Here is a 13,388-nt window from a genome sequence, read left to right as displayed (position 1 = left end):
TATTATTATTATTATTATCTCGTGTCAATTCGCTGGATCTTTTTTTAATTGACAGGACGATTCAGGGTCTTGAACATATCGGGTTAATCAATAACCCCTCATTACTATTTTGTCCACGGTCATCATTTCCACAAGCTCATCCCACCCGAAACGGAGGCGCAATTAACGGCCAGTACTTGGCTTGCATTGTTTCTCTGCTGAAATGCACTGGACATTATGAAAAACCCAGAAATGTCAATCCTGGCCATTAATGAGGGGCTACAGACAGTCTCCAGTGACAGTCGCTGATTCATATCATTAGCATGCCTTAAGCCAGTCATGTAATGCGCATCCGAGCGGCGTTGTAAAGTTGGTGATATGCATTACGGCAGGATAAAAATGAACTGCCTCATGCATTGCCTGCATACGTGCATTATCAATATAATTAGCTGGCGTTTACGTGAGTGGCCATATGACCTTTGAAAGACGGGAGCTATCCAGGGTCCTGGCAGGCTCACATACACATTTAAGCTGCTAAACAAGGATTTAAATGTTGCCGTTAGAAATGATTAGAATCAACGGCAAATGCAATGTTTTTTTGTTGTTGTTGTAATTTATATTTATTTTTTATTAGCCCTATTTAAACTATTTCCATATTAAATGTAAAAAATAAATAAATAAATAAAAAATAAAAAAACTCAAGTGTGCGAAAAAAAAGTGTAATGTCTCATTCAAAATGAATAAAAATTGATTTTCTATGTTAAATAAATCCCTAATTTACAGGTCTCAAGGTGACATTTTTCAACTCATAAAGACTACATTTTCATAAAGTAACAATTTTCCTTACAAATTACATTCAAAACCACATATTTAGCTTACCTGATGAATATTGTGTCTGAACAGTTACTTTTCGGTTTCATAATAAAATATTATGCAGACACCCAAATTATTCAAAATGTTTTCAATCCATGACTGAATTGAAAGAATGCCGTCAATGGAATAACTAATGACCCGTCTGTACATACCATCACAGAAACTCCCTCAGCTTTTTTTTTTTTTTTTTTCCCAGCGTCCACTTAAATGATCTGAGGATCAAAAGAGGGCGAAAGTTGATGCTCTCTAAAACCTGAGAAATTCTGTCAGTTTTTGCATATGGTTTTAGTGCCTTAATCCCAATTAGGCCCGGCTGACACACAGAGCTATTCATAGCAAACCTCCTCTGAATACATTTGCCTAAAAATGAACTTCACAAATAGAGCTCGCGGTAAAGGCGTTCGACAGCAGAGAGAATCGGATAGACTGAAGGTTCATTCTTACGCGCTCGAGTGAAAAAGGGTATGAATTTATAAGGTACACCGAAACATTTCAATTCAGACAAGTTTACACCCCATTATGCGAGGCCTTTCAACTGGGACAAGAGAGTTAAAGTTGGGGAAATTCGGTTCAAAAGGCAGAGCTAACTTTGTTCAGGCTTTGAATACTGAAACGAAGCAGCCCCCTTCCTTTTGAGAGCATTTAGAAATGGGAGCACGCATGAACAGAGTCGAATCAGTAGCCACTTATCTCGCCACTTTCTAATGCGACTTTGAATATTAGTCTGGGTTAAAATCCCAATCATGTCATCTGGTGGGACTCCCATACAAGCATAATTACTATTCAATCGCGTCACTAATGTCCCACCCGCATCCCCTATCCGCGACGCAGCTGGTCCGGCCTTTGTGAGGCTTGCACTTTCCCGCAACGAGAACGAGTGGGTTAAGCGCATTAAAGTAGACAAGATTCATATTTGTAGCCAAACATATTTATTTACATTTAAAATACTTTAATTGATTTATTAATAAATAATCATAATTTTTTCCGAGCTTTAATTTTTGAAGCACAACACATGCCATGCGACTTGTTGAAATTGATGCACAACTCAAGTAAAAATAAGTGATTTGTATACAAAACGAGTTGTTTTCCTTAGGCCTATTTGTAATGGGAGTACATAAAAGGAAAACAACGAAAAAAGAAAGCAAGAGCCCATAAAGGGAATTTGTATGGATGAGCGTTTATGGTTGGCGTAAAAAAAAAAAAAAAAATGTTTTGTAGAGAGCTCGGGCATTGTGCATCGTTGAGATAGAGTGGTGAACCCTTGGCACTAAAGCCCAGTTTGGTCGCATGAATGAAACCCCTGTTGGGACACTGCAGTTCTTCACACAGTCTCTGTTACCCTACATTCATGCTTCATTATTTGGCAACCTGTTAAATCAAATCCAACATTTAGCTCGAATTGTAACGCTGAGACCCTGAGAAAATGCTTTCAAGCACCTGACCGACACTTTCTCCGAATCTCACAATCCGACGCGTAAAAAATGTCCTGGAATGCTCCGTTCGGGTTCACAATGTTGTTCCGAAATAAAGCTGCTGCCGTGTAATTAATGTGCCGTTTAAAAGACAGCGGACAATGCGAGCGTTCAAGCTATTTGATTTCATTTAATTTTCCATCCCATTTGCTCCGAACACTGCTTTAGCTCCCAAAAACCGTGCTCCAATGAGCGCTTTGGGATGACTTTCACCATTTGCTTCTCCTGGTGAGGAGGACAGAAAAGAAAAACGTCCCCGTTTCCGCCTTTGTGCACAATTTATTACTTGGAAAACTTTAAAGACACAAGACGAGAATGAGAATGGGCCCGGCTGGTGTGAGAGCTGTAGAGGCCGGACCCGCTGTTGCAGAGCGGATGGGAACCAGTCACAAATGGCAACATTAATAAATAACCCACCACACAGCCGGCCTTTGCATGCGCCTATTCAAAAATTGTTCGCGTGTCGTTCACGCTCTTTGACTCATTAAGGAGCCCAAAGAGAAAGCTCCCAGAAAGGAGCAGTGGGGTACCTTTTCCTGAAGAAAGAAATCCCACCTCTGCTTCTCCAATTACAGCGGAGTGTCATCGTAGAGTCGCCAGGCCAGAGGTTAGCAGGACATGTTCATGGCTTGAATTTATCGCCCACAAATTCTTGTTTCTTTCCATGGGCCTCTGTTCAGTCATTGAGGGCCACGATCAAAGAGGTCAAAAGAAGTTTTAAAACCGGTGGTAACAATACCACTGAAGTCACTTCAAATGACACCCAAGGGTCCTGAGTGAATGTAGTGGACTCCTCTTGCCATATCTGAATGAAAACAACAACAACAGCAACAACACGTATTTAAAAGAAAATTCGAAATGCCCAAGTGTATTAATTCGTGCAGGCTAAATGATTACTTTACCGGAATGTTTAACATACTTGAATAAAAGGAATAAAAGTATTATTGCTTTCTCCTTGAGAATATTCAACACAAGTGAAGACACCGAAAGCGGCTATAGGAGATGAAATATTGGCAAGCAGCAACTCTTGTCTTGTACAAGATCCTGCTTTGTCCTGCATCCTTTGATAAAAATGTCTTTTTTCACACTTTCCATTAATTCTGGAGCCCTGCGGGGCGCTTCGTCAAAACTGAATGCGAACATCCTGATACGTGACCTGTTGTCAAAAAGTGTGAAATGATAAGGTGGTGGTTATTTTGAAAGCGGCTCTTATTTTTTTGGCTGGTTCTCCCGTTGAGTACCTGCCCGGTCCCAGCACGGCACACGCCGGGAGTCAATAGAAGTTAACAAGTCTCCCAAACATTCCTGCTCCTTTTGTTGAAACGGCAACAGACAATGCAGCCAGGGAGAGAATAAAGAGCTTTGAAGTACATAAAACCTAAAAGGATGCAGCCAAGTAGATTTAAAGTAGTCACTGATTTCCAAAAACTGGTTTGTATAGGAACAATAAAAGGGGAGAGAATTTATGGAGAAATTATACAGTGGATTTGTCACTTAAAATATCGGAACTGTCTGGCGGACAAAGCCACATGCTGAGGATTAATGGTTGCGCCAGACCTTTGATTCTGCACTCTCTTTTCTCTGCCCTTGACAAATTGGATTTTGGGGATGGGAAGGTCGCTGGGGCCTATTGTCTCTTGACCGTTTGGAGCGGTTCATTATGCGTGAGGGTGAGGGAAAGTCTCCATGTGACCATTTCGGAGGGTTCTACAGCTGCTAAAAGAGCGCAACTCTCTCATAGCGAGCTGCTCGCCCTTGCGCATTAATGTGCCGAGGGGTACCTGACTGCGCCATAAGAAAAGCCGGATCACACACGCCACCGCGTCACTTGGCGGGCGGATATTAGTCTGTCCTCATCTCAGACTCTCTGCTCATCTCAATCAGTGCCTGCTTGGTCTTCCTGGTTCGGATAGCGCAGCCCCACACAGAGCCAGCCATGCAAGCGACTCGGACACCCACTATCAGTGTGTTCGCCGACTGCAGCATCCCAGCCGGGCTTCGGATAGGACCGGTCCCGGGCATCTTCAAACTAGGGAAGTATGTTTCGGACCGTAAGGAACTTGGAGTGAAAAAGAAGGTGAGTTAGTTTGATTTATTTTCTTGACCAAAGTGTTTAACTTTTTATTACCAATTTTGAGTTTTTTTTTTTATTTTTTTTATACAAAATGTACCTTGAGAGAAATGTGAAATATTTGCCTTTTCCATTGCAAATGGATAAAGCATTCGTGACATTTTAAACAAGACGTGCAAAATAAAATAAAAAATTAAAAAATAGGCTACATCATGAATGCAAATGTTACATTTGTAATTTTTCTGCAGCTTTTTTATTTAAACTACTGAATGACAACTACATACAAGTAGCCTACACATAAAATTAAAACCATACAATAATAATCGTTAATAATAACTATTATTATTTATTTTTAGATTAAAGTAATATTATTATTAACATATTATTATTATTATTATTATTATTATTAATACCATTGCTTTTATTTAAAAAACAAACAAACATGCAGCTAAAAAAAAGTTAGAACATCTTACGTTCCTCAATGATGACCTTTCACTCTTCATAAAGCATCCTCGTATTAATTGGTTTGTGCTGTCGGTTTGGAAATAATTGAGTTATATTAGCAGGACAACATGTCATTCTATGCCTTTCACTTAACCGCGTTAATAGGGTGACCTGAGTTTCTGCGCGAGATTTCATGCCCTCTCCCCCTTTAAATTTCAAAGGCTTGAGGGGTGCTTATTCCCATGTACCATTTCATTTTTTTTAAAAAGACAACTAGACAACAACCAATCAGTAAATATAATACTGCTTACATTTAACTGGAAACAATGCTAAATATTAGCAAAAAATCGAAGCGAAGTCAAATGTATAAATCAAATATATATTAGGCTACATTATTTAAAATTATAGAAAATATTTTAATTATTTTATTCTACAAGTCTATCAATATGTGGAATATTCGTAAATCAAAGGGGCGTAGAAGGCGTCACATATAAATGGCATTTACTTAAATAAGTTGTAAATAGACTGGAGCTCTTTACGCTGTCTGCTTCTGTGATTGATGCGCGTAAATGCAACGCCGCGGGCCATGGGCGATCATCAGGTGCAATCTCTGTGTCAAATGTCACGCTTTAATCTTTAATTTGTTTGAACAGAATAGAAATGCTTTGACACTCTTCAAATTCGTTTCTCATATCAACTCAATTATGTGGCCCGTTCCTTGAAAATTATCGCCATTGTCTAATAGACCGAATAAAACTATATTAACGCTCTTTTGTTTGAAAAACCTTGGGGTGATATAATTAATAATGTCCGAGACAAAAAAGAAAAAAGACAACAAAAGAAAATCTGAAATGAGTAGCATTTCAAATATATATAAAATACTTTTTAAACATCTTATTTCCAACAGATTTAAAGGAGGCAAACATCGTAATAATTTTATATTTCAATTTCACTGAACATTTGGACTGTTTTAGCTATAAGCTAAGTAAGCAACATTAAAACACGTTATTTATGGTAAAACTGTGTATTTGTAGATTCGTTTGGTGAGGGGAGAATTCGTGGATGAGTCTGGCAGTGCGGTTCCAGATTGGATCGGTTTAATACGCGCGGCCAGGAACAGCCAAGAACAGAACCTCGAGGCAGTCTCGGATTTACCTGGAGGACAGGTGAGTTAAGCAAAAAAGAATGAATCTGATCCTATTAAAAAAAAACAGACAATTTCTAATAATTTTACTTCTTTTCAAAAGATATTCTACCGTGTGCTGAGAGAAATACAGGCTGGAGAAGAGTTGAGTGTCTGGTATTCCAACGCACTGGCGCAATGGTTTGACATTCCTACGACTGCAACTCCAACACATGACGAAAAAGGTGAGACTTGCATTATAATTTCGTTTATTTAAAAATGTACATTTTTATAGGGAGTAGAAAATACACTTCAGACTTTTTAAATATAGCTCAGAAATACAAGATGTAGTAATTTACATTATGAAATTGTTTTGAAATGAAAATGCGTGTTTTTATTTTATTTTATTTTATTTGATCTTTTTCCAATGTAATTCTGGCAATTTTGGTGTCGTTAAATAAAGCGCAGAGGAAATCCTAAATATAATATTTTATAAAATAATAGTAAACACGTTCTGATGAGCAACAAACGGATTTGAAGTAACGCCGCCACCAGCAGAATCAAGGCAAATCCTATTCAAATCCGATTTAATAGGCTTATCTGAGAATGCTGTCAGATTATCCGTGTTTAGTTAGTAAATCGAAAGGTCTGTAGTCTGGGGCAGTAATTCTTATTGATTGGCTGAGAATTATTGAGCTGAGTGCACACATACTGCGGGCTACTGTTTTTGCTATAATAATATATGATTGATCATGCTTATCACTACGGCTGTATTATCTCTCAATTCGTTTCATTCACTAATAAAATCCTGGATGTCCTCTCATGGGCTGATGCGCGGTGTAGTTTAGCGAGGGGAAGAGGTTAACAAATGTCATCTAGTCATTAATATTCATGTATTCAAAAGCAAATAAATTCAAAAAGGTGCTCTACGGTAAATTAGCTGGCTGCGTAAGGTATTGTTGGCTAGTGAATGCAAACTTTTATGTGGGATGTATATTGCCCTGATTTGCGACGCTGTACTGTGCGCGCTGCTCTCCGGCCAATACGCGGTGCGCTCCTTGACATACGCTTCCTATTCTCCAGCGTCAACAGATGGGCCAGCCTCATTGTCTTATGCGACTAGCGATTTCAAGCAACAGCTGCCGTCAATTCCACGGGAAAGCACACAGAGAAAGTCGCTATTCAGTGTATTGGTTTGTAAGCGCCAGATTGGGCCGGCGCTTGCTCTTTTGATGGTGACAATAAACAACGGGGTTTTGCAGATTACAAAATCATTACATCTATATCATTGACCCCAGACTGCCCAACCGGTGTCATGCCAACATGACCAAGGCGAGATGATAAAAAGTCACGACTGGAGGCTTTAAAATGAAAGGTTATCAGATTCCGCAAAGAACCATTTTCTGATCAATAATTATACACGTTCTTGAGTTGCCTATGTGCATAATAAAACATCTTTATTACGCATTACTAGTAGATTTTTGTTAAACTCAAAAAGGCTCTTCTATCTAATCTAATTGTAAAGCGCTTAGTAACGCCATTTAATTGCTTTTCAATTTTTGTTTCAGGCGAGGAGCGCTACATTTGCTGGTACTGCTGGAGAATATTCAAATACCCGAACACCCTGAAAGCTCACGTGCATTTCCACTGTGCGTTAAGCAACGGCAGAAGTTTGGTGAACAACGAGCAAGCTAGAGGCACAGACAACTTTAACAGATCTCCAAAATCAGGGGACATCCCAAATACGTCCTCCTCTCCACGGAACGGCCACAGCACCTTTATGCCAGACGCGGTGAAACGGGTCCTGTCCACCTCACCGTTCGCCAATAAAGCGGGACTAACGAAAAAACCGAGTGCAGAAGAGCAGGACAGAGCCCTTGACATGAGCGTGACCTCCGCCAGAAACCCCGGACACATCCTGGGCCTCGGCGGGACATCTTCTGTGCTCAACAGCATGGGTTTCCATCCAGGCGTGCGCTCTGCTTTCAAACCAATGGGACTTTCGAAGATCTCCGCGGCTGAGGTCGCGAGAGACGAGCCTAATGGGAAACCAAACAGTATCGGGTTTAGCAAACTACTAGGGAACATCAAGTCACCTCTACCTAACGTTCATCCCTCAAAATGCGTGCACCCCATGGACAGCACACCTCCCGTGATTCCCTGCGCAAACAGCATCCGTGGCTTTCCTCTGCTGCCACATTTTGAGGAGACCTCTGCTTTCAAACACGTTGACAGCCGCATGCACCCAACCCTGTCCCCCTCGCGTTACTCCCAGCTACCGGCCGGGTTTCACTTCGAGAGGTTCTCCTTGCCACAGTTTGATGGGGGGAAATCCTACAATGGGGACTGCAATATACCCCTCATGCCATTCACGGTTTACAATGGAGAGCTCCTTTATAGCTCCCCATACTACCCTCTTAAATTTCACTTCGGCAACCTGCTTAAATACCCAGACTACTTTGGCGCACCATCTCTGAATCCAGATCTAAACGCGATTACGAACATCGACAGGGAGATAGCGATGCACACGCAACAGCTGTCTGAAATCGCCGTAGAGAAGAACCGTTCACGGCTGGAGTCTCTGCCCGCATCTAACCCCAACTCGGGCAAGCCAAAAAAGGGACATTTGTGTCTATACTGTGGCAAATTGTACTCTCGAAAATACGGGCTGAAGATTCACATGAGGACTCATACAGGCTACAAACCACTCAAATGTAAAGTGTGTTTTAGGCCCTTTGGCGATCCCAGCAATCTCAACAAACACATCAGACTGCACGCGGAGGGAAATACGCCCTACAGGTGCGAGTTCTGCGGGAAAGTGCTCGTGCGCAGGCGAGATTTGGAGAGGCACGTCAAATCGAGGCATCCAGGTCAAAGCATCAAAAAATCCGACGACAAAATCGAAGGCATCTTCGAGGATGGCGAACAAAAAAGCGACAACGACAGCGACGTCGACGTTTGCTTCACAGATGACCAGAGCGACCAGGAATCGAGTAAACACAATGATTAATGGACCAATTTCTGGACATGTTGAAATGGACTTTGCTCTTAAGTAGCTAAATTATGCATGTACATAAATTAGTTATGAATTGTTTGTTTATTTTATAAAATTATTGTGAAAAGAAAAGCTTGCGGAAGCAAATGTTCCCCTAGTAAATTAAATAATTTTGTGAAGGAGACACTCATCAAGTTAATCTCCTAACATGCTTATTGGTATTGAGGACATCTCGGCACCCCCCAATGTGGAGCTGCACTTTATAAAGACGGGTTAATGCCATAAAACATGAGTTTGCGTTATTTTGTTTTTAAAATTGTCTGACCGTTTAAATTACCTGTCAGATCCGCACTTTTATTACCAAAAGCATTTAACACATTCTGTAAAAAAAATGATCTTTGCAGAACAACGGGCACCTACCAATAAAAATAAAGTGGTGTTTAAAAGAAATACTGGTATGTCTGTTTAGTCGAAAAGCATTTGTTGAGTGACAGCTGTTGTATCGTTTATTTTTATTAGCCTATATTAAAATAATAATAATTAATATTGTATAGGCCTATGCCATTTTTCCCAAACAAACTAATTTTTTCCACTGTCCGTTTTGAATAAAATGGGGAAAATAATGAAAAAGGTTTGATCATTAATATACATTTCAAATATTACTTTTTTTCTTTTCTTTTTTTAATTGGAGGATATCTACGGCTGACCATTTGTCTGGCTTCAAAATAAGCTCCCTGAAAGTAAGCCATTTACGGTATGGCAGGAATTAATAATTGCTGCCCACTATTACATCCAAGATGTGCTTCATTGTAGTTTAAGATTAAACTGTAAAAACAATTCCGTAAAATTTACGGTAAAAAAAACCGGCAGCTGTGGTTGCCAGAATACGGTAACAACATTTTAAGTTTTACGGTTTTAACTTAAATTTACAGTTAAATACCGTAATTTCATTAACTGATATAATGTTAATATACCAACCTATTAAAGTACTGAAATCTGTTTTGTACCTTTGAAATACTCTGATAACCACCAAATGCAGAAGGTGATGAGAAAGTCACATGATGAAACAAAGCCCATCGCAAGCAGCTTTTAAATAATAACATATATAGAAGGTGCACAGTCAATCCCATTTAACAGGTTTTTACTGAAGCATTTTCACAGTTTTTTACCGTTAAAATCAGTCATTTTTTTACAGTGTAAATACAAATTAAAACGTGGAAGGCATATTTGTAAAATGGTCAAGGTTAGACTGATGCGCACTTGTCTTCATGACCCGAAACATAGCCGTCTGGCTTTAATATTTTTTACTAATTGAGAAGACATGCAGAAAAGACGTGAAAATCGAATTTTCCTGGATTTACTACAGTACATTGTTCACTTTCTCAGACACCATTAGATTATTACAATCACATATATAGCGGTTAATGCTTTTCAGCAACTCAATTTCATCTACGTTTCTTACGAGGTAAAAATCGGTTACAGTCATCTGTTATCTTATAGAGCTCTATTTCTTCCTGATCTAACTTTTAAAAATTACTTTTAATTATATTACCTAGTCATTGATTCAGTCGTAAGAAATTTCTTTGGTATGAATAAAACCTGTTAACTTTGAAGCACATTTTCCCACTAACAGCTTCCTTAGGCCTACTATTTAAATTACGTATCTGTATCTCTCTTCAACACATTATATATATATATATATATATATATACTGCAAATCGACAATTACATCTAGACTGAATAAAGTGAGGCCTTCCAAGTTAGGAATGAATCCAAACAGTCACACTTATGAAAAATTTACCATTAAGGTTGGGGGATGTGGATTTTGTGCTCAGCTGAATTAACAGTCTCTCTCCACACAGAATTCTTTGCTTTATTTCTTTCTCTGTCCTTCTCCACATTGCTGTGTCCTTGATATGGTGCATTCTTCTTCTCCTCTGTAAAGCTTCGGTATTCTTCAAACAGTGGCACAGACATGTGTGATTTTCTCTTTCATAGCCTGGGCTGTTACCAGTCATTGCCCCTGCGTCTTCAAGGAACTGACAACACAAGAACAGCCTGTAAGTTATGGCATCAGCACCTTACCATGATTGTTTTAATTTGTTATTGTGGATGAAATAAAAGAGGATAGGCTTATGTAATTATTACTTCTGGGTAAATGTCTGTTTAACTACAGATTTATGAATTTATACAATTGTGTTTTTTCCCCCTTAGGGAGTACTTTATTTCTTCACTTGTTCACTGTTCATTCACTGCTAATATGAAAGATCTTGGATCTGGGCCAGAGATAACCCGCTCATCCCCTCCCCTGGTGCCCCCCACCCCCCACCAGCGCTCAAATCAATTAGTGCCGTTGATTAGTACAGACACCAGAAAGAGGGATTGATAAAGAGTCTGTTGGCTTTTCACACAGTCTGAGAGCTAGAGAACTTTGGGAATGCTTTACCACATCTATAAGACACTTATTAATACCATTGTTACATCTGGGAATAAAAATAGAAGTAATGACATATATTCATTTAACTTATTATTTGTGTGTGTGTTTATGTGTATGTATATATATATATATATATATATATATATATATATATATATATACACACACACACACACACACATATGTATATGTATGTATTAAACTTGGTTTAAAAAGTTTCTAAATAATAAATTTGTAAATATTAAGTATGCCAACCTGGTTTTTAGGATAATCATCATAATTCACTCAGATGGTGATATCAGGGGGGGAAAAAAAGAAAAAGGCAAAAAAAAAAAAAGTTATGAATTACAAATTCGTACAATTTACAAATTATGTACAAATTGTTAGATAAAATATCTTCACTTCCACGTAGCTCTCTGATGCATGCATGTTCATGAGAGATTCTCAACGTGAAAATGGACACTATTGTGAAACCCAGAAGCTCTTCTCTGTACTGTTTGTATCAGTTTACAGAGTCCCTTTTCTTTTGTTGTAACCATTGGGTTAACCTATTAAAATCACATGATAGTTTAATTTACAAACAGTAAAAATGGACATTGACTTGCCTTGTTGCTTCAGCAAAAGCGGCATCATTTTAAAAGTATAGCTTGTACAGAAAAGTACTGGGTTCTGTTTTGAACACTGCAATAGAAAATATACAAAACCACAAATGCATACGAACAGGAAACAAGATTTATTGCAGTCCTTGACAGCTGGGTCAAGGAACAGGACCGCAGAATGATTCCATTTCTTTCATCTGCACCTCGCCACCCATCCACCACACATCTATTGGACTTGTAGGTGTTTGTTAAAGACATGGTTAGCCGTGAAACATAGAAGGATAGAAAATGTGTTGACAGGTAAAGGGGAGAGACACAAGCGTTAAAGCACAGAAAGCCAACGAGGCATCTCATCCTTCACCCTCTTTGACCCACCATAAGATTGAAATCTCTGTGCAGCGTTGCAGCACTAGACAGATACAAGCAACTGCTAAGATGGGTAATCAGTTAGAAACCAGCACTACCATTACTGAAGAATTACAAACACCATTCTTTATCATGCACACATATACACACAGGTAAAAAGGCTCGTAGGCTTTCTGTGCTTTAATGCTCACGTCTCTTCCCTCACTGCAAAAGCAAAGTAAAATAAAATAAAATTAATTAGATAACAAAATAATGCAAAGATAAAATGCTAGATTCCTAATGATAGCGATCACAACACTTCCTGCTCTTTGAGCTGATGTTGAGCTGTGAATCAGGTTAACGTCTCAACTGTAACCACTTTTGAAACAGTCTGCATTCTCCAGTTTCTATTCAACTCTCTCCCATTCCACATGTTCGCTTCATCTGTGCACTTAAGTGCAATGTAAAAAACATAATTCTTGAGCTTATCAAGAGCAGCAAATAAATACAGTTCATGGCTATAATAACAGTTAATCTATGTCATTGAAACACTGACAAGCCAATGTGCAGTGTGTGCTTAAGGAGAAGTAAGAGGCAATACAAGCAGGTTCACTGCATTTACCACAAATTTACTGTACATACACTTGTTTCTACAAGCGCCAAACAAGCTGATTGTACTCATTGAATTAACGGCATTTAACATGGCCACAGAAGGCTCTGTGAAAACAAATCTCCAACAGCGCTGATTTGAGAAATAAAGGTCATGCTCAAGAGGCATCCTTGAGCCTACACCAAAAAAAGAAACGAGTTATATTTTTTGCGCAAAAAGACTTAATGCCGAAACATTAATTTCCTCTGTGTGGAGTAAACACATGGCCCTTTTTAAACCTGACTGAATCTAGAAAAAAACACAACGAGACATTGAGGAGCTTAAGAGCACAGAGTCTTAGCCAGGTTTCTGAGGCTTTTGTCTGGTTGCGTGGCTTTGTGTGCAAAAGAGTCTGTGTGCTGGTGAAACATCTGTGGGGTTCCAGGCATGCCACAATTTCT

At 39.1% G+C, this 13,388-nt stretch overlaps 1 protein-coding gene and 1 long non-coding RNA gene across 2 annotated transcripts in view; one reads left to right on the top strand and one right to left on the bottom strand.

Moving 5' to 3' along the window:
- Positions 1 to 4,131: 4,131 nt before the first annotated feature.
- prdm13 (PR domain containing 13) lies at positions 4,132 to 8,972 on the top strand. Its single transcript, XM_058747802.1, has 4 exons — positions 4,132 to 4,401; positions 5,874 to 6,005; positions 6,087 to 6,207; positions 7,531 to 8,972. The coding sequence occupies exons 1-4, from the start codon at positions 4,261 to 4,263 to the stop codon at positions 8,970 to 8,972; spliced, it is 1,836 nt and encodes a 611-aa protein (XP_058603785.1). The 5' UTR covers positions 4,132 to 4,260.
- Positions 8,973 to 10,715: 1,743 nt separating this feature from the next.
- LOC131522107 (uncharacterized) overlaps positions 10,716 to 13,388 on the bottom strand; it is a 44,911-nt gene continuing 42,238 nt past the window's right edge. The window contains exon 3 of the long non-coding RNA XR_009266444.1: positions 10,716 to 10,996. This is a non-coding gene — a long non-coding RNA (uncharacterized LOC131522107). The remainder of the gene's footprint in view (positions 10,997 to 13,388) is intronic.

The sequence above is a fragment of the Onychostoma macrolepis genome, chromosome 16 (genome assembly GCF_012432095.1).
Source record: "Onychostoma macrolepis isolate SWU-2019 chromosome 16, ASM1243209v1, whole genome shotgun sequence".
Classification (NCBI taxonomy): domain Eukaryota; kingdom Metazoa; phylum Chordata; class Actinopteri; order Cypriniformes; family Cyprinidae; genus Onychostoma; species Onychostoma macrolepis.
This window is presented reverse-complemented; position numbering and strand designations above follow the sequence as displayed.

What these genes read in the sequence shown, in the direction of transcription:
- prdm13 (XM_058747802.1), top strand. Translation starts at nt 4,261, where the DNA reads ATGCAAGCGACTCGGACACCCACTATCAGTGTGTTCGCCGACTGCAGC. An exon ending in CGGATTTACCTGGAGGACAG is followed by an intron (nt 6,006 to 6,086) that starts GTGAGTTAAGCA and finishes TCTTTTCAAAAG; the next exon opens with ATATTCTACCGTGTGCTGAG. An exon ending in TCCAACACATGACGAAAAAG is followed by an intron (nt 6,208 to 7,530) that starts GTGAGACTTGCA and finishes TTTTTGTTTCAG; the next exon opens with GCGAGGAGCGCTACATTTGC.